The 19,550-nt window shown below is 44.5% G+C and overlaps 1 protein-coding gene across 10 annotated transcripts in view; it reads left to right on the top strand.

The window, feature by feature from the left end:
• CTPS2 (CTP synthase 2) overlaps window positions 1-19,550 on the top strand; it is a 124,531-nt gene that overhangs the window by 26,838 nt on the left and 78,143 nt on the right. For all 10 annotated transcript variants that reach the window (XM_063703088.1, XM_055376653.2, XM_055376661.2 and 7 more), the window contains 5 exons: window positions 2,908-3,040; window positions 7,669-7,757; window positions 15,130-15,224; window positions 18,091-18,153; window positions 18,258-18,301. In XM_063703088.1, the coding sequence (XP_063559158.1) occupies window positions 2,908-3,040; window positions 7,669-7,757; window positions 15,130-15,224; window positions 18,091-18,153; window positions 18,258-18,301 (424 nt within the window). The remainder of the gene's footprint in view (window positions 1-2,907; window positions 3,041-7,668; window positions 7,758-15,129; window positions 15,225-18,090; window positions 18,154-18,257; window positions 18,302-19,550) is intronic.

The raw sequence follows: 19,550 nt of genomic DNA, 5'->3' as shown, positions 1-19,550 counted from the left end.
CCTCTGCATCACATTGGTGGTGACATTGTTAATTGATGCGGAGTGTCCATTCTTTAGCTTTGGTCCTCTCAGTATAGCCTGTAGAGAGGTGCAAGGAGCCAAATGGAGGCCAAAGGAACAGCCTCTATCATGGAGGCCCAGTGCCGCTCAGAGGCCAGGAGTCCCTGATTAAACAGGGACAGCTTGCCTGGGACCCAAAGTCAAGGTGGGCACAATTCTCCACCTCCTCCTATTCATTGTCTTTTTTTTTTTTTTTTTTTTTTGAGACAGAGTCTCGCTGTGTCGCCCAGGCTGGAGTGCAGTGGCGCGATCTCAGCTCACTGCAAGCTCTGCCTCCTGGGTTCATGCCATTCTCCTGCCTCAGCCTCCCGAGTAGCTGGGACTATAGGCGCCCACCACCATGCCCGGCTAATTTTTTTTTTTGTATTTTTTTAGTAGAGATGGGGTTTCACCGTGTTAGTCAGGACGATCTTGATCTCCTGACATCGTAATCCGCCCACCTCGGCCTCCCAAACTGCTGGGATTACAGGCATGAGCCACCACACCCAGCCCTCTTCATCTCTCTTGAGACCCGACTCTTGGGGGTGGCCCTGCAAAGAGGACTCCCCTCCCCCTCCCACAGCAGCTTGAAGTAGTATCAGATGCTTGCCTCACATTCGGTGATGGCTGATGGCTGAGTGGGGCACATGAGGGAGACTTTGGTTGCTCTCGGAAGTACAGGTCCAAGGGGGAATGAGAGCTCCCTGGTAGGTGTGACCCAGTGGACTCACCTGTACCACCTGCTGCCCAGTGACTCCTCCCCTGGAAAGACCAGCTGTGAGTGAGCCGAAGGAGTAACCTGTGATACTGACCCCAGTGCTGCTTCCTTCCGGGGCCAGAGCTGATGTTGTCTCTTCTGTCTATGGAGGAGGGAGAAGGGGGTGAAGCCAAATCTGCTGTTCTCAAATGCGGCTGTGCCTGCCTGCCTCTGACATCATCTCTACTACTTGGTGTGCTGTCATCCTGCTTTCTGTTACCCGCATCCTCTTTTTTTTTTGGAGACGAAGTCTGGCTCTGTCGCCCAGGCTGGAGTGCAGTGGCATGATCTCGGCTCACTGCAACCCCCGCCTCCTGGATTCAAGTGATTCTCCTTCCTCAGTCTCCTGAGTAGCTGGAACTACAGGCGTGCACCACCATGCCAGCCTAATTTTTGTATTTTTAGTAGAGACAGGGTTTCACCATGTTGGCCAGGCTGGTCTGGAACTCCTGATCTCAAGTGATCCGCCGGCCTTGGCCTCCCAAAGTGTTGGGATTACAGGCATGAGTCACCACGCCCGGCCCGTTACCTGCATACTTTATGGAGAGGTGGTGTGAGATACAGACAGCTGTGGAACCTCCAGAGCAACATAAAATAAAGTAGTGAGTTCAAGGGTTAGCAGCTTGAACTATTTTAGTCACCTTTTAGTGACCTTTTATCAGCTATTTTAGTCACCTTTCTAGAAAGTTACCTTCCCTGTCAGTTTTGACTTCTTAGCTTCTTGTGCATTATTCCCACACATAGCCTGTTTGTGATCAAGTTTCTCTTGTACTCTTTACAGATATGTGTTCTTTTTGTTTTTGTTTTGTTTTTGTTTTTTTTTTTTTGGAGACAGAGTCTCGCTCTGTGGCCTAGGCTGGAGTGCAGTGGTGCGATCTCGTCTCACTGCAACCTCTGCCTCCCGGGTTCAAGTGATTCTCCTGCCTCAGCCTCCTGAGTAGCTGGGATTACAGGTGCGTATCACCACGCCCAGCTAATTTTTGTATTTTTAGTAGAGACGAGGTTTCACCATGTTGGCCAGGATGGTCTCAAACTCCTGACCTCAGGTGATCCACCTGCCTTGGCCTCTCAGAGTGCTGGGATTACAGGTGTGGGCCACCGTGCCCGGCCACTCTTTGCAGATGTTGATATTCAAGAGAGATATTCGTCATCATGGTAACATTTTTCTAAGGTGTTTGGGGAAGGGTTTGCTTCAAAGCCCTAAAACATCTTCAGCCCCAAGATGACATTTCCACGTACCTAATACCAAACCAGATATTTTTCATCTTCTTTTGAACAGATTTCCTGACAAAAGCAACACTAAAAATTGTGTCTCTAATGGTAAAATGTGATTGAGTGTCTTCTGTAGAATGGAATTTTTCTCATAAAAATGATCTAAATGGCTAGTAATATTTTAAATCGTTCTCTCAGCACCATTCTTCAGGCATGCCATGAATAACCAGACTTTTGTGGGTCAGCTGGGAATGTAACCATTTTAAATGTAGACACTTTGAATGCATTTTCTTACACAATGTCACCTTACAAAGTTAATATTGGAATGTTTCCTATTGACACGCAGAACACATTTTTTTATACAATGTCACCTTATTAACCAATGTAAGAATAGCTCATGTTTATGAGATTGGGATAGCTTTTCAATTTTTACTTTTAATGCTTTTAACTTTTTCTCTGATATACTTGAATTTTTATCTGTACCTGCTTATGTAAAACAACGTTGGGATTTCTGTTTTTGTTTTATGAGACAGTGTCTCACTGTGTCACCCAGGCTGGAGTGCAGTGGTGTGATCATAGCTCACTGCAGCCTTGATCTCCTGGGCTCAAGTGATCCTCCAACCTCAGCCTCCTGAGTAGCTGGGACTGTAGGCCTGCCCCACCACGCCTGGCTAATTTTTGTATTTTTTTTGTAGATACGGGGTCTAACTATGTTGCCCAGCCTGGTCTCAAACTCCTGGGCTTAAGTGATTCTCTCGCCTCAGCCTCCTGAGTAGCTAGGACTACAGCTGCTCCTGAGGTTTTAAAAAGTGCCTTGGAGTAAGAGCAGCAGCTGCCATTGTTCTGTTTGTGATGTTCTGTTATGTGCATATAACCTTTGAGTTTGTTTTCTTTCCCAGGTATGAAAGGTTACAGAAAATATGCTCCATAGCCCTGGTTGGCAAATACACCAAGCTCAGAGACTGCTACGCCTCTGTGTTCAAAGCCCTGGAACACTCAGCCCTGGCCATCAACCACAAGTTGAATCTGATGGTGAGTCCTGGCCTGGTCTTTTGACTATCTCAGTAATTCATGCCAATAGCACATGTTCCAGAGGGGCAAGTTTTGTTAAAGGGTCCCTGAGATCACCTGCAGGACTTACGATTCACCAGAAGAACTCACAGCACTCATCATATAGTTATACTCATAGCTAAGATTTATTATAGCCAGACAATGCAAAGCAAAATCAGCCAAGGAAAAGTCGTGCAGGGTGAAGTCTAGGAGTAACCAGGCGCAAGCTTCTAAGTGCTCTCCCCTGGTAGAGTCCAGTGAGTTGTAATAATACATGCAAACTGCCATTTACTAAGGAAGCTCATTGAAGACTTGAAGCCCAAGGTTTTTACTGGGGGGCTGGTCACGTAGGCACCCTCTGCTTAGCACTTCCCAAAATGCCAGCCTCCCAGAAGGAAAGCATGCAGCAGAAACCATGTTGTCTGTACAGACACTTTCAGCACAGTGAGCTTCTCCTATCAGTTCTTGGAATGATGGGAACCCTCCCAAAATCAGAGTTTCCAGAAGCCAGTCAAGGCTCAATCTTATAGCAGGCCTTTCCAAGGGCAGCAGCCAGGCTTGCTGTGTAAACTGTTTTCTTTTTTCCTTTTTTGAGACAGAGTCTCCCTCTGCCGCCCAGGCTGGAGTGCAGTGGCATGATCTCGGCCCACCACAACCTCTGTCTTCACCGTTCCAGCAATTCTTGTGCCTCAGCCTCCTGAGTATCTGGGATTACAGACTCCCGCCACCATGCCCAGCTAATTTTGGTATTTTTAATAGAGACGGGGTTTCACCACGTTGGCCAGGCTGGTCTCGAACTCCTGATCTCAGGTGATCTGCCCATCTCGGCCTCTCAAAGTGCTGGGATTACTGGCATGAGCCACTGCGCCTGGCCTGTGTAAGCTGTTTTCTACATGTAGGTTTAAGGCACATTTCTGAAATTAGGCTTTGCACATTCAGATGAATGAGCATGCTTGTCATGCTCGTTTAAGTACATCGTAATTGCCTAACAAGAAAATAATAGGACATTTTTTCACTTTAGCATTGGAACGGAATCTAGATTTTTTAAAATACTATATTCCCCTCTCTAACTTGGAGGAACGATAGCTAGCAAACAGTGATTATTTGTTTTGGAAACTCAGTATTGTGGAGTAACAGAGGCGTAGTTATCTTATATAGCTTGAGTATATTCTTCCATATAAGAACGGAAGTAGTACATGTTTAGAGTAAAACATTTAAACAAAGCATAAGCCAGGCAAAGTAGTTCACGCCTGTAATCCCAGCCCTTTGGGAGGCTGAGCCAGGTGGGTTGCTTGAGCTCAGGAGTTGAAGACCAGCCTGGGCAACAATGGGAGACCTCATCCCTATAAAAAAACTTAAAAAGTTAGCCGGGTGTGGTGGCATGCGCCTGTAGTCTCAGCTAATTGGGAGGCTGAGGCAGGAAGATCACTTGAGCCCAGGAGTTTGATACTGCGGTGAGCTATAATTGCGCCACTGCACTCCAGCCTGGGTGACAGATTGAGACCCTGTCTCCAAAAAACAAAACAAAACAAAATAAAGCATAAATCTAAAATGCAGAAAGCAGATTCCTCCTCCCTGAAATCCCACTTGTTACCAGTTGGATACGTATATTTATATATCTATCTCACATTTATATTTAATGATATTCAGTATGAGTATATCATTGTTTAAGCAAGTCTTATCATCTTGACTTAAATGGCAAAAACTTTGTATAATGAGTAAAAAGATCCATTTATATGTTAAAGAAATTTAATGGCTTCCACTTTGACACTAGCTTAGGAGAACTAGCTGCTGTTTCTCACTCCTCTTTTTAGCCTCCTTCTTGACTTTTTAAAATTTTTATTTTATTTTATTATTTTTAAATTAATTAATTAATTAGTTAATTACTTTTTAGATGGAGTTTTGCTCTTGTTGCCCAGGCTGGAGTACAGTGGTGCCATCTCAGCTCACTGCAACCTCTGCCTTCTGGGTTCAAGTGATTCTCCTGCCTCAGCCACCCGAATAGCTGGGATTACAGGCATGCACCACCATGCCCAGCTAATTTTTGTATTTTTAGTAGAGATGGAGTTTCTTCATGTTGGCCAGGCTGGTCTCAAACTCCTGACCTCAGGTGATCCACCTGCCTTGGCCTCCCAAAGTGTTGGGATTACAAGCGTGAGCCATCGTGCCTGGCCTATTTTTTAATTTTTATAGAGACGGGGTCTCGCTATGTTGCCCAGGCTGGTCTCGAACTGCTCAAACAATTCCTCCTGCCTTGGCCTCCTAAAGTGCTAGGATTACAGGCGTGAGCCACCACGCCCAGCCCCTAATCACTTTTTATTTTTGGCTTTCTAAGGAATAGTTTACTTCCCATTCCTCCCACTCCTCCAAGTCGCCCGCCCCGTTATATAAAAAAAAGAAAATGGCGATGGAAAAATTGCCATGACATATACATTTTATAAAGCCTTTAAAAATTTGTATCTTAAAGTTTATTTGGATAGTCTTTTTTTTTCTTTTTTCTTTTTTTTTTTTTTGAGACAGGGTCTCGCCCTTTCTCCCAGGGTGGAGTGCAGTGGTGCGATCTTGGCTCACTGCAACCTCCACCTCTGGGGTTCAAGCAATTCTTGTGCCTTAGCCTCCCAAGTAGCTGGGATTACAGGTGCCCGCCACCACACCTAATTTTGGTATTTTTAGTAGAGACAGGGTTTTGTCACGTTGGCCAGGCTGGTCTTAAACTCCTGGCCTTAAGTGATCCACCTGCCTCGGCCTCCCAAAGTGCTGGGATTATAGACGTGAGCCACTGCGCTTGGCCAGGAGAGTCGTTTGTACAGAAGAAATACTAAACTAATATAGATAGAGAGGGACTGTTATATACATAAGAATTGGTGCACATGATGCTTCATCTGATAGGATTCATTGACATTAGCTTCTCCTAAGTACTGTTTGAATCCTGGCCTTGTCATCTTCCTTCTAAGGTTGGGCTGCATCTGTCTATCTCTCCTGGTTGGCTGCAGCTGCAGCGGCTTCCAGGCTGGTTTCCAGCTGCCAGTCTTCCCTGCCTTTGCCACACTCTACCAGAGTGATCATTGTAAAATCTTTCTTGGTTCTCTCTGTTCCTGTCATCCCTTTACTTAAGATCTTTCAGTGGTGTCTCAGTCTGTTCAGGCTGCTGTAACAAAGTACCATAGACCAGGTGGCTTACAAACAACTGCCATTTCTCTCTCACAGTTCTGGAGGCTGGAAGTCCAAGATTAGGGTGCCAACATGTGGCTGGGTTCTGGTGAGGGCCCTCTTCTGGGTGCAGAGGACCAACCTCTGGTTATATCCCCATGTGAGGAAGGGGTGAGGGAGGTCTATGGGGCCTCTTTTATAGGGGCACTAATCCTATTCCTATGTGCTCTGCCCTCTTGACCTAATCATCTCTCAAAGACCCCACCCACCTCCTAATACCATTCCTTTGGGAGTTGGGATTTCAACATAGGAATTTTGGGGGAACACAGACATTCAAACCATTGCGATTGGCTTCAAGTGTCAAGTCTGTGTCATGGCTTCTCAGCCTCGTCCCTTGCCTTCTTCTAACCAATCAGGTCTGTCCTCTCGCTGGGTGGGGCCTTTTTTGAGGGTCCCAGAGTGGCTACCACTTTCTCTCTTTTTCCTGTGAGGTTTCATATAAGTGGTTCCTTTGCTGGAGATTTCTTTTATTTTTTTATTTTTTTATTTTTTGAGACGGACTCTCACTCTGTTGCCCAGACTTGAGTGCAGTGGCACAATCTAAGCTCACTGCAACCTCTGCCTCCTGGGTTCATGTGATTCTTCTGCCTCAGCCTCCCGAGTAGCTGAGATTACAGGCACCCGCCACCATGCCTGGCTAATTTTTATATTTTTAGTAGAGACGGGGTTTTGCCACGTTGGCCAGGCTGGTCTTGAATTCCTAACCTCAGATGATCTGCCCACGTTGGCCTCCCAAAGTGCTGGGATTACAGGCATGAGCCAATGCGCCCGGCCTGCTGGAGATTTCATACCCTTCTCCCCTCCTCTCTTTGTCTCCTGCTGCCTCCCATCACACACGTGCTTATCTTGCTTCTGCTCTCCTCTCGGCTGGCTTCTTGAACATTACCTCCCCAGAGCTCTTCCTTGACGTCGATCCTTCCTGTCTTTCCTCCAGTGTTCAGTTCTAGTGACCTCCTAGTTGCTTTTTTTTTAAAATTTTTTTTTGAGACAGGGTCTCACTCTGTCACTCAGGCTGGAATGCAGTGTCACAATCAGGGATCATTGCAGCCTGGACCTCCCAGGCTCAAAGGATCCTCCCACCTCAGCTTCCCAAGTAGCTGGGGCTACAGGCACGTGCCACCCCACGCGGTTGACCCCAAGTTACTTCTGCATCGTTCTCTTCTTTGTCTGTCATAGCCATTATCACAGTATAGTGTGGATGCCCGTTTATCTGGTTTTGTAATCTTTCTGAAAGATTATAAGAGCCGCAAATCAGAGACTGTTTTTCTATCCCTAGTGCCCAGTACAGTGTTTGCATAATAAGTAATTATTGAATAATGTGTCATAGTATTAGATGGCTGCGGTATTTTGGAGTGTTTATTTTTCTTAAATACTCCTTTTATCTGTTGGATGTTTTTTAGTACATAGACTCCATTGATCTGGAGAAGATCACTGAAACCGAGGACCCTGTGAAATTTCATGAAGCTTGGCAGAAGCTATGCAAAGCTGAGTGAGTACCAGGGCCCACGCACACCAGTTAGGATAGGACCGTTGTACTTTTTCTGTAATGATTCAGTTTACCCTAATTGCTAATTTTCATGCATTTTGAAAGGTAGTTTGGAGTACTTGTGGTCTTTGCAGGTGATTGTTCCATGATCATACTGCATTGATTTGAAATGTGCCATGTTAATGCTGGTGGCATGTGCATAGAAATGGTTTTATTTGGGGAGGATGGGGATACTGTGGGAAAGTGTGTTGATTCTCCTGAAGGATGCAGAGGGAAAGTGTGTTGATTCTCCTGGAAGATGCAGAGATGAATCTTACATATGCAAAGTTAAAGTACAAGAATGACAGCTTTTTTTCTCTCTCTCTCTTTTTAAAAAGTGAAAGCAAGTTTATTAGGAAAGTAGAGGAATTAAAGAATGGCTACTCCACAAGCAGAGCAGCCCTGAGGGCTGCTGGTTGCCCCTTTTATGGTTATTTCTTGGTTATATGCTAAAGAAGGGATGAATTATACATGCCTCCCCCTTTTAGACCTTATAGGGTAACTTCCTGATGTTGCCATGGCATTTGTAAACTGTCATGGCACTGGTGGGAGTGTAGCAGTGAGGATGACCAGAGGTCACTCTCATTGCCATCTTGGTTTTGGTGGCTTTTAGCTGGCTTCTTTACTGCAACCTGTTTTATCAGCAAAGTCTTTATGACCTGTATCTTTTGCTGACCTCCTATCTCATCCTGTGACTTAGAATGCCTAACTATCTGGGAATGCAGTCCAGTAGTCTCAGCCTTATTCTACCCAGCCCCTATTCAAGATGGAGTTGCTGTGGTTCAACATTTCCCCTCTCCCTTTTATAAGAGAACTCTTAATACTAAGGGTTGCAGAGGGACAAAGCTCCATCTTCTGTAACTTCTTCGTGTTGAATAGGGGCAATGACATTCCTCCCTATTAGAGTCTCTTGTATTTGGGGTAGAGAAGAGGTCAGTCAGAAAGCGTCAGATGGCGAGGGCCATTCATAACTCTGAGTTCCAACAAAAGGTGATATCTGGAAGATTAATAAATGTTTAGTTTAAGAAAACATTGAGTAAGCTTATTCTGCATTCCTACACAAAGAGTACAATAGCAATATATTCCACAACAGTAAAGCAAAAAATTATCCCAAGTAAACTAAATTAGAAGGCTTTCCATGAACTGGGCAACTTTTGGAACCAAGCTGATATGCAGTTGCTAGCTGATTTCAATACATGCCCAGAATTAGAATACTGATCCCAATTTTTACGTTACCCATCCCTCTTGTATTTTTTTTTTTTTCCGAGACAGAGTCTTGCTCTGTCTCCCAGGCTGGAGTGCAGTGGTGCGATCTCGGCTCACTGCAACCTCCGCCTCCCGGGTTCAAGCAATTCTTCTGCCTCAGCCTCCCAAGTAGCTAGGATTACAGGCACGCGCTACCATGCCTGGCTAATTTTTGTATTCTTAGTAAAGACGGGTTTCACCATGTTGGCCAGGCTGGTCTTGAACTCTTGACCTCGTTATCCACCCGCCTTGGCCTCCCAAAGTGCTGGGATTACAGGTGTGAGCCACCACACCCAGCCCTGCTCTTGTTTTTTTCTGAGCTGCAGTCACAGATCACTGATTGTTTCACAGGAATAAGCAGGGTCAGTCTAAATTGCAGAAAAAAACTTCAAAAACAACCAATAAGACTAGAATTTATAATAATAACAGTTAGACCATAGTTCTTGAAACATAATTTTTTCTCTCTCCAGTTTCCCATTTTCACTAAAGACACATCATGGTAAGAACAATTTGCTTTATTATACTTGGCCTGATTATTTGTATAAAGTGCAGCAAGAATAATTATTTTTCAATAGGCTTTTAAAATTGGCTTTGACAGAACCTTATTCCATAAGGAATCTCAGATAAGACCTTTTTTAAAGCTGAGCCCAGCCATGGGTTTGTACCCTCAAATACCTATGAATTGGGTAAATTCCTCTCTTTTTGAGGTCCCAAGATAACTTGAGGCTCCTGGACCTGTCAGAAAGTGACATTCTTTAGTTACCACAGGTCAGAAACCCTGTACAGGGACTGTGTAGACAAGGTATGAGGCCAGTTTTCCCAAGGGGCTTGTATTGGCTTTACAATTCGATTCTTTACAGGAAAGCACACCATTCCAGTCAAAGCCTTGGTAATATAACCAGTTTCTCCCTCCAATTGTGTCCTGTTGCAAAATAAAAAAGATTCTTATTGCACTTATGCAAATAACTATATTGCCATAAGTTAAGAATACTCACAAATAGTTTCCAAATTCTGGACAAATCAGGTAGAGAGAAACAAATATGCTCCAAATTTTGTTCACAGGAGTATACTTTACTCAACTGTTACAAGCTGTATATAGCTCAAAAGAACAGTTTTCTTGACTCTGAAAAATAAAACAAAAAGGATCAGCAACATTTTAAGCAAAGTAAAAAATATTAATTTTTTATTAGTTCATTCCATGGAGCTAACTCCTGTTCTACTTGATAGTCATGAACATTTCAGCTCTCCATGAGAGTCCTGAAAGATTTTCCTCTATTCTGCTGTCACAATCTCCAAAGTTATGAGAAATTTGCATTTAAGAACACCTGTTAGAGTTCTGTAGTTGATTATTAACTACCTTCTAAAGAGGACCAAAACAATACAATTGTCTGTGGGTGACAAAATGTTTTAGGGCAGCCACTATTAAAGCCACAACTGACTAGGAATTTGTTACATCTGTGGCTTACAACAATTTTGCATAACAATGATAATTATTAATAACATACACGAATTCATATTAGAATTATAGAAGTTTCTTATAATTTTGGAACACATACAATAACATATTTATACAAATACAGCCCAAAGAAAGCCAAACACCATTTCATATTTGACAGTGCTTTTCGTATGATTTTTATACCAAATATACCAAACTTCACCATTGCATTAGTGCATTAAATTCATGTCAAACCCAATTTTTAATAAAACCTTATAGATAAATCTATCCAATTTTAGTTTGACCATAAGGTAAGATTTTTACAAACCTTCTATAATCCTTTACAAGTGTTTTTTTTTTTTTTTTTTTTTTTGAGACACAGTCTCTTGCTCTGTCACCCAGGCTGGAGTGCAGTGGTGTAATCTTGGCTCACTGCAACCTCCGCCTCATGGGTCCAAGCAATTCTCCTGCTCCATCTTCCCGAGTAGCTGGGATTACAGGCACCCGCCATCACGCCTGACTAATTTTTTTGGCATTTTTGTAGAGATGGGGTTTCACCATGTTGGCCAGGCTGGTCTCGAACTCCTGACCTCAAGTGATTCGCCCACCTCAGCTTCCCAAAGTGCTGGGATTACAGGCATGAGCCACCATGCCTGGCTCCTTTAGAAGTTTTTGTTAAAGAGCAGATCAGCACTCTAAGAGAAACCTGTTGTGCTTTTATTTCAATGTTCAATTTATGGAAAACCTGAATACACTTTTAACTTTAGCCAATGTCCACATGCATAATTTCTTTTTTTTTTTGAGACGGAGTCTCGCCTTGTTGCCCAGGCTGGAGTGCAGTGGCGCAGTCTCGGCTCACTGCAAGCTCTGCCTCCTGGGTTCATGTCATTCTCCTGCCTCAGCCTCCCGAGTAGCTGGGACTACAGGCGCCCGCCACCATGCCCGGCTAATTTTTTGTATTTTTAGTAGAGACGGGGTTTCACCGTGTTAGCCAGGATGGTCTCGATCTCCTGACCTCGTGATCCGCCTGCCTTGGCCTCCCAAAGTGCTGGGATTACAGGTGTGAGCCACCGCGACCAGCCTGCGTAATTTCTTTTATAAGATTAATCCTTCACAAACCTACAACTTGCTCAAACTTTCAGCTTTATCTTATCTAACTTAAAAGAATCCATTAGCTGGACTCGGTGGCTCACGCCTGTAATCCCAGCACTTTGGGAGGCTGAGGTGGGTGGATCACCTGAAGTCAGGAGTTCTAGACCAGCGTGACTAACATGGTGAAACCCCGTCTCTACTAAAAATACAAAATTAGCCAGGTGTGGTGGTGCATACCTGTAATCCTAGCTACCTGGGAGGCTGAGGCAGGAGAATCGTTTGAACCCACGAGGTGAAGTTTGCAGTGAGCCAAGATTGCACCATTGCACTCCAGCCTGGGCAACAAGAGTGAAACTTCGTCTGAAGACAAAAACAAAAAAGCAAAAAACAATCCTTTAACCTTTTAATCTAGGCAAAAAAAAAAAAAAAAAAAAAAAATCCACATTTTCATGCCTTCTTATAATCTTTTACTAAAAACACATTTCACTTTCCTTATGCAAGTTGCATGTAAAACTGTTTCTTCAGTAGTCTCAATTACAGATTGCACTGTTAACTCTTAGGAACTTTTACTTTTGGTGAAAAACCTGGTTAGTAAGCAATTTTAATTACGTACTAGGTATGGAGCCTAGGACACTAGATAAGGTCTGACCTTTTCCAGCATAGCTGGGGGCATGGCTTTCAACTTGTCCCCAGGCCTTATCTAGAATCTAATGCTCCAAAGTAGGTAAATTGAACAATTTTCAAGAGTCAATGCAGTTTATGACCTTAAAGCATTGAGAAAACCTAATATCTGACCTGCCTAATTTAGACCAAATGTCTTTATTTTCCCAATAATCTTTAAAGCTGTTTTTATTACTCAAAGATTACTAAAGTTATGTGAACTAAAAGTCATTATAATTTTTACTTTTCTTACACAATACTTGATTTAAGCTTTACTATTTTTAAACCAATTAAAGCTTTTTTTTTTTAACATCACACACACAACACATATAAATGCACAGACAGAAAGAAGATCCAGTAGTTGTAAGCACCTAAATATCAATCAGAAAGGCTTATCCCCTAAACTAGGAATTGAACCCTGAACCCAGGTCACCATTGTGATGATGGAGACCAAGAGAAAGTACTGCCACATGGTTGCAAGGTCAAGCTCCCAAGGACATGAAGCAAGATGAGAGGGAACCCTTGTCCAGTTTTTCTTCAGGGACCTACAGCAAAGTTTGTTATTGACCAGTTTGCTGGGGTGGCTTGAACAGCAGGCTTACAGGAGTCCTAGGCCCACATTCTATCCTAAGGTACCCCTCATTATGACAGAACAATACAGAAAGACACACAAAGCACACCAGATTCACTGTAGCTTAAGAGTAGCCTCACAAATCCTTTTTACCATTAATCAAAACTTTACACAGGAGACAAACAGTGATTTTTACCATTCATTCAACCAATTTGCACAGAGAGAGAGAGGCCAGAAGTCTGACTGGTAAGAAATTCTTACCCTTTTGTTGGTATGCTAGGCTTCTGGGTTCCCTTTCCTTGAGCAGCCCTAGTGACCCGGCTGGCTGCACCACAGCCCTGGGGGCCAAGCTGTAACACAAAAGAAAATTATCTTTTCCTGTTCTGGCCAGAGCAAAATATGTGTGACAAAACATAGACATTAGCCACTCTGCCTAGCACCCAATATCTTACTGGCAAGGCTCAAACTTGCCCCTGGGTGGGCCCCATCATCATTAATCCAACCTCTGACCAGGAGTTTCAACTTGTCTCTGGGCAAGATGGTCGCCTTGAGTAACAGAAAAGATACGAAAAGGAAAGGAGATAAAGGGAGAAAAGCATTGCCCACAGTATTTTGGGGAAGGCAAAGAGCTCAGGGAGGCCAGAGAAAGACGCACCCATTGCAGTGACACTGAAAAGTTCAGGTGGCCGCTTGTCCATCGTGAAGGGATCTTTTCCAGGAGTCTCATCAACTCTCAAGTTTCCCCTTTTGAGGAGGAAAAAGCTCCCCATGTCCCATGGTCCTGTGCATGCCTAGTTCTGTCACCCATAGCTATCAGCAAAGAGTGCAAGGCAGAATAATCCAAAGAGAATAGCAATTAACATCCCATAGTGCCAAACCTATTCTTAGCAGAGAGGGACTTTACTGAGAGAGGCCTCTAACCCCCTAAACCTTAGGAAGGACTCTAACCTTCCTAAGTTGTGCCTCCAACCCAAGGTCAGTCAAGCATCCTTGCCTTTTATTGAGAGGAGCCTTTAACCCTCTCTGTTTTAGGAGAGACTCCCCTAAGTTGGGCCTCTAACCCAATCCCATCCTTTACCTGGGTATATGCACACCATTTACCCAAAGTCAGCCAATTGGTGCACACAGATGATTTTCCTTTGGGTCTGGGGTCTCTTCAGTATTGTTCTTTCTGTGTTTCACTAGAAAGATGTTACTGGAGGCTGGGCATGGTGGCTCACGCCTGTAATCCCAGCACTTTGGGAGGCTGAGGCGGTCTTATTGCCTGAGCTCAGGAGTTCGAGGCCAGCCTGGGTAACATGGTGAAACCCCATCTCTACTAAAATACAAAACATTAGCCGGGCGTGGTGGCGTGTGCCTGTAATCCCAGCTACTCGGGAGGCTGAGACAGGAGAATTGCTGGAACCCGGGAGGCGGAGGTTGGAGACGGCCGAGATCGCGCCACTGCACTCCAGTCAGGGTGACAAGAGCAAGACTCTGTCTCAAAAAAAAAAAAGAAAAAAAAGGAAAAATGTTACTGGACCCCACCACGTACTCAGTATTGTCCCTTCTGTGGTCGCTAGAAAGATGTTACCAGAAACGGGTCCCAATCCAGACCCCAAGAGAGGGTTCTTGGATCTTGCTCAAGAAAGAATTCAGGGTGAGTCCATAGAGTAAAGTGAAAGCAAGTTTATTAGGAAAGTAAGGACATAAAGAATAGCTGCTCCATTGACAGAGCAGCCCTTTCTCTCTTGATATTTTCCACGTCTTAGATTTTAGGTTTTATTTTGTAAGTAATTGACAGAACTCTTGGGGGCAGCATTGCATCATGAGGTTAGCATGATCCTCCTGGGTTTTCTGTTGAACTGTGTTGCTGTTGTGTTTGCCTAGGTCTGTGAAGTCTTCTAGCCAAGAAATTTTCATTTGCCACTACTTAATTAGCATTTGAAATCTTAGGCTGATTTTTCCAATTTAACTCTTTCTGATGATGTCAGAGATCTTAACATTTTTATAATAGTGCTTTGAAAGAACCTTAACCTATTTTCATTCAGTTTCTTTTCCCAGTGGCATTCTTAATTGAATTGGGTTTCTCAGTTAGTATGCTCTGATGCCACAAAGACTTATCGTAAAATATATATTGAGGTCAGTTGTGAGAAATTGTCACAATTTCTTCATAACATTGGGAAGATTTCAGAAAAAAAGTTCAGGGTGTGAAGTCATATAATTGGTTCTGAAAATAGAGCTTGAGCATAGTCACTAGTGATTGGATCAAGCATTGCACAAATGGCTGAAACCACTAGTTTAAAAAAAAAAAATGGATAGTCAAGTTTACCCTCATTTTGTGTTGATTTCAGTGGTATTCTTGTGCCTGGAGGCTTTGGAATCAGAGGAACATTGGGAAAACTCCAGGCGATTTCTTGGGCAAGGACAAAGAAGATTCCTTTTCTGGGTAAAACTCATGTTTATTGACCCTAACTATGAGTTTATTAGATTTTTGACACCTAGGAGGGGTAACACTAAAGGTTTGTTATCGTAAAGGTGTGAACTCGGATTTGAAAGTTCAGGTGCCAAATAGTCTGCTATAGGGTCAACAAACTATATTCTAAATTTGGCTCACAGCCTGTTTTTATGAATAAAGCTTTATTGGAACACAGCCACACCAATTTATTTACATATAGTCTATGGCTGCTTTTGTGGTCCAGCGTCAGAGTTTCAGACCCTACGGCCTAGAAGCTTTACTATCTGAAAGAGGCTAGAATCTTTACTGTGTGACCCTTTACAGAAAACGTTTCTCATCCTAGGAGAACTTGCTGCTATTCCGGCTGGGTAGCAGAGGCTGGGAGAAGGCTCCATCTGCAACTGTGCTTACCTTCTCCAATTCCCACCTCAGTCTCCAGAGTAGCTGGGACTACAGGTACACACCACTGTGCCTGGCTAATTTTTGTGTGTGTGTGTTTTTTTTTTTTTTAAGAGATGGGGTCTTGCTATGTTGCCCAGGCTGGCCTCAAACTCCTGGGCTCAAGCAATCTGCCCACTTCAGACTCCCAAAGTGCGGGGATTACAGGCTTGAGCCCCCGTGCCTGGCCGAGTTGAGCCTTTTTAATGCTTTTTTTTCAAATTGCGAAGTACGGCTTCTGTACCAGGGAAACCAGAGGAAATGGGACCTTGATGCAGGAGAGGCAGCCCTGTAGCTGGGGACTCAGGCAGGAGGGGGAGTGCAGAGAGGCTGTGTTTCCCACTGTGCAGTGGATGGCTGGGTGGGTTTATGAGCCCATTGGACAGGCTTTTAGTGCCAGCAGACCATTTATTTCCCCCCATTACCTGCTCTTTGATTAGCTTCTTAGACTCTCTCCTCTTAGGATCCATTTTCAAAATAGAAGCCTGGAGTAGTTACCTGGATACCTTGTTTTCTTTTACTGGTCTAAGCTTGTCGGGGGCCGTTGTTTTTTTTTGAAGTTTCTGTCTAAATGTGGGTAATGTTCCTCAGATTATTTTAATAGTATGGAATGGTTTGCAGGTCTTTAGCTTTCCCTCTAGCATAGCATCTCTTTATGTCCCAGCCATATGGAACTTTCTGAAATCCCCCTCACCGCCACCCCCACCCCCCAGCACTCAGCTGTTTCCTGCTTATTGACTTCTGTTCTGGCATCCCTGATATATTGATTGCTCCCTTCTTTGTTTCCCCTGTGTACATCTTAAGTATCTATCGGAGGAGCATCTGGGATGCTCTTTGGCATTTGTTTAGTGGAGAGAATTGGTGAACTGCAGTGAAGGCGGAGCTGGGTCTGGGAACATCCCTGTGGCAACAGGCTTGGGCGACACAGGTCTGCCTTCCTTCATCACCGAGCACTCTGTTCAGGCCCATCGTGTCTCCTTCCCTGCTGCCCACCATGCTCAAGCCCACTGTGGAGTCTCCAACCCCCACCCCCCCACTGCTGCTTTTCCTTACAGTGAAGGCTATGGGGCTGTCTGTGGGTTAGCAGCCTGACGTCCTGTAGGCGCTCAACCTCTGGCCAAGCCTGTGTTTATGGCTGTGAAGTCACCATGAGAAGGAGTGGGAAATCTTAGCCCAGGAAACTCCCTCTGAGTTGGGGTGTTAGATGTTCTCTGAAGGAATCAGGCACTGCAGCCCACTGAGATGCCTCAACTCAGGGACAAATCTAGAAGGTGGCAGATTTGTCTCATGGGCCCTGCCTCTCTTTCCTTCTTTCCTTCCTTCCTTCCTTCCTTCCTTCCTTCCTTCCTTCCTTCCTTCCTTCCTTCCTTTCTTTCCTTCCTTCCTTCCTTCCTTCTTTCTCTCTCTCTTTCTCCCTTCCCTCCCTTCCCTCCCCTTCCTTTTCCTTCTCCTTCCTTCCTTCTTTCTTCCTTCTTCCTTCCATCCTTCCTTCTTCCCTTCTTCCTTCCTTCCCTCCTTCCTCTCTCTCTTTTTATTTTCTTTTTTTTTGAGACAGAGTCTCACTCTGTCGCCCAGGCTGGAGTGCAGTGGCGCGATCTCTGCTCACTGTAAGCTGTGCCTCCCAGGTTCACGCCACTCCCCTGCCTCAGCCTCCCGAGTAGCTGGGACTACAGGCGCCCACCACCATGCCTGGCTAATTTTTTTTGTATTTTTTTTTTTTAGTAGAGACGGGGTTTCACCATGTTAGCCAGGATGGTCTCGATCTCCTGACCTCGTGATCCGCCCAACTCAGCCTCCCAAAGCGCTGGGATTACAAGCGTGAGCCACCACACCCAGCTCCTCCTTCCTCTCTTTCTCTCTTTCTTCTCTTTCTTCTCTTTCTTTCCTTCCTTCTTTCTCACCCAGGCTGGAGTACAGTGGTGTGATCTCAGCTCACTGCAACCTCTGCCTCCCGGGCTCAAGTGATTCTCCTGCCTCAGCCTCCCAAGTAGCTGGGATTGCAGGTGCATGCCACCACACCTGGCTAATTTTTGTATTTTTAGTAGAGGCGTGGTTTCACCATGTTGGCCAGGCTGGTCTCGAACTCCTGACCTCAAGTAATCTGCTCACTTTGGCTTTCCAAAGTGCTGAGATTGCAGGCTTGAGCCATTGCGCCCGGTTGACCCTGCACTTTTCTGACCTCATGTTCCTTCTTTGTCAACTTTGGGACTTAGGCGGCTTCATGATAGTCTAAGCCCCTGCCCTGCTGTCTGTCAGGGATTCTTCTGAGAGGACAGCAGGGAGCAAAACAGGCAGAGTCTTCTTGCTCTCTGGGAGTCTGCATTCTAGATAGCAGAGACAGGCAGCCAACAAATGAATAGAAAATGTGAACAAATACAAAGTGAGTTCATTTGCTTTGCATATGTGCTTTTTAAAATAGGAGTTTGTCTTGGGATGCAACTAGCAGTGATAGAGTTTGCAAGAAACTGCCTTAACTTGAAAGGTAAGTTCGAGGTTTGCTAATGGCTGTTTATTTAAAAAATTTTCTCTCTTCAAATATTTTTCAGCACTATTGGTGAATTACTGAACTCTTTTCTTAATCTTCAGATGCTGATTCCACAGAGTTTAGGCCAAATGCCCCAGTTCCTCTGGTAAGTGGCTTGTTTATCTTTCTGGGTCCAGTCATTGTCACTTGGGTCCTGGCTCTTGCCTAAATTCATAAGGGGCTATTGGCTGGGCGCCATGGCTCACCCCTGTAATCCCAGCACTTTGGGAGGTCAAGGCGGGCGGATCACTTGAGGTTAGGAGTTCAAGAGTAGCCTGGTCAACATGGTGAAACCCCTGTGTCTACTAAAAATACAAAAATTAGCTGGCTGTGGTGGCAGATGCATGTAATCTCAGCTACTCGGGAGGCTGAGGCAGGAGAATTTCTGGAACCCGGGAGGTGGAGGTTGCAGTGAGCCAAGATCATGCCACCGCACTCCAGCCTGGGTGACAGAGTGAGGCTCCTTCTCAAAAAAAAAAAGGCGGGGGGGGGGGGGGTCTATTATTATTTTTTCTTTACAGCACCAGAAGATTTTAAATTATATTATTCTTATATTAAATTCCTTTGTTCTTGATAGTCCATCTTCTCAGCTATGCCTTAAAGACAGTCACAATCCTGGACTGATTTCTCTTTGTCGCAGCTTTCAAGCTTAATGTTTAGGAAAGGATTAAATCGGCTGTGACAACAATTTATAACATCTACTATAAATAAATGAGCTGTCCTGTCTCCAGACTCATCGCCAGTCTGCCTATTTTCCACACTGGTGGTCATCTGTCTTTCTAAAACAAAAGCGACAGTGATTCTGCTGCCAGTCCTCATCTTCCATCAGTTTCTTTTCCCTTAAAATATTCAGTCCAGGATTCTGGGCTGGGTCCCAAAGCCATTGTGCTCTGTCACCTGCTGCTTTGCTGATTCATCCCACGGCATCCTGATTCCTCCCAGGCTTTGAGTTTTTTTCTTTTTTGTGTTTTTTTGAGGCAAGGTCTCACTCTGTCACACAGGCTGGAATGCAGTGGCATGATCACGGCTCACGGAAGCCTAGACCTCCTGGGGTCAAACAATCTTCCCACCTCATTTTTTGATTTTTTTGTAGAGACAAGGTCTCACTATGTTGCCCAGGCTACATGCTTTGAGTTTTACGTTTGGACAATCTAAACTAGTTTTTCAGATGCAGCCTGAGGTTCCCTATACCTGAGATGTCCACCTGCCTAAAATCCCTCTCCCCCTGGAATCTCAATAAAAGCATTGAAAAATTTAATTAACAACAACTCAGTTACCAACAACTTCCTATTCATCTGAGGAAACCTTTCCTGACCTCTTTTCTTTACCTGCCTCTGCCTTCTGCCCCATGCTAC

Source organism: Gorilla gorilla, chromosome X (genome assembly GCF_029281585.2).
Source record: "Gorilla gorilla gorilla isolate KB3781 chromosome X, NHGRI_mGorGor1-v2.1_pri, whole genome shotgun sequence".
NCBI lineage: Eukaryota > Metazoa > Chordata > Mammalia > Primates > Hominidae > Gorilla > Gorilla gorilla.
Note: the sequence above shows the minus strand (reverse complement) of the source record. Positions and strands in the feature narration are given on the sequence as shown.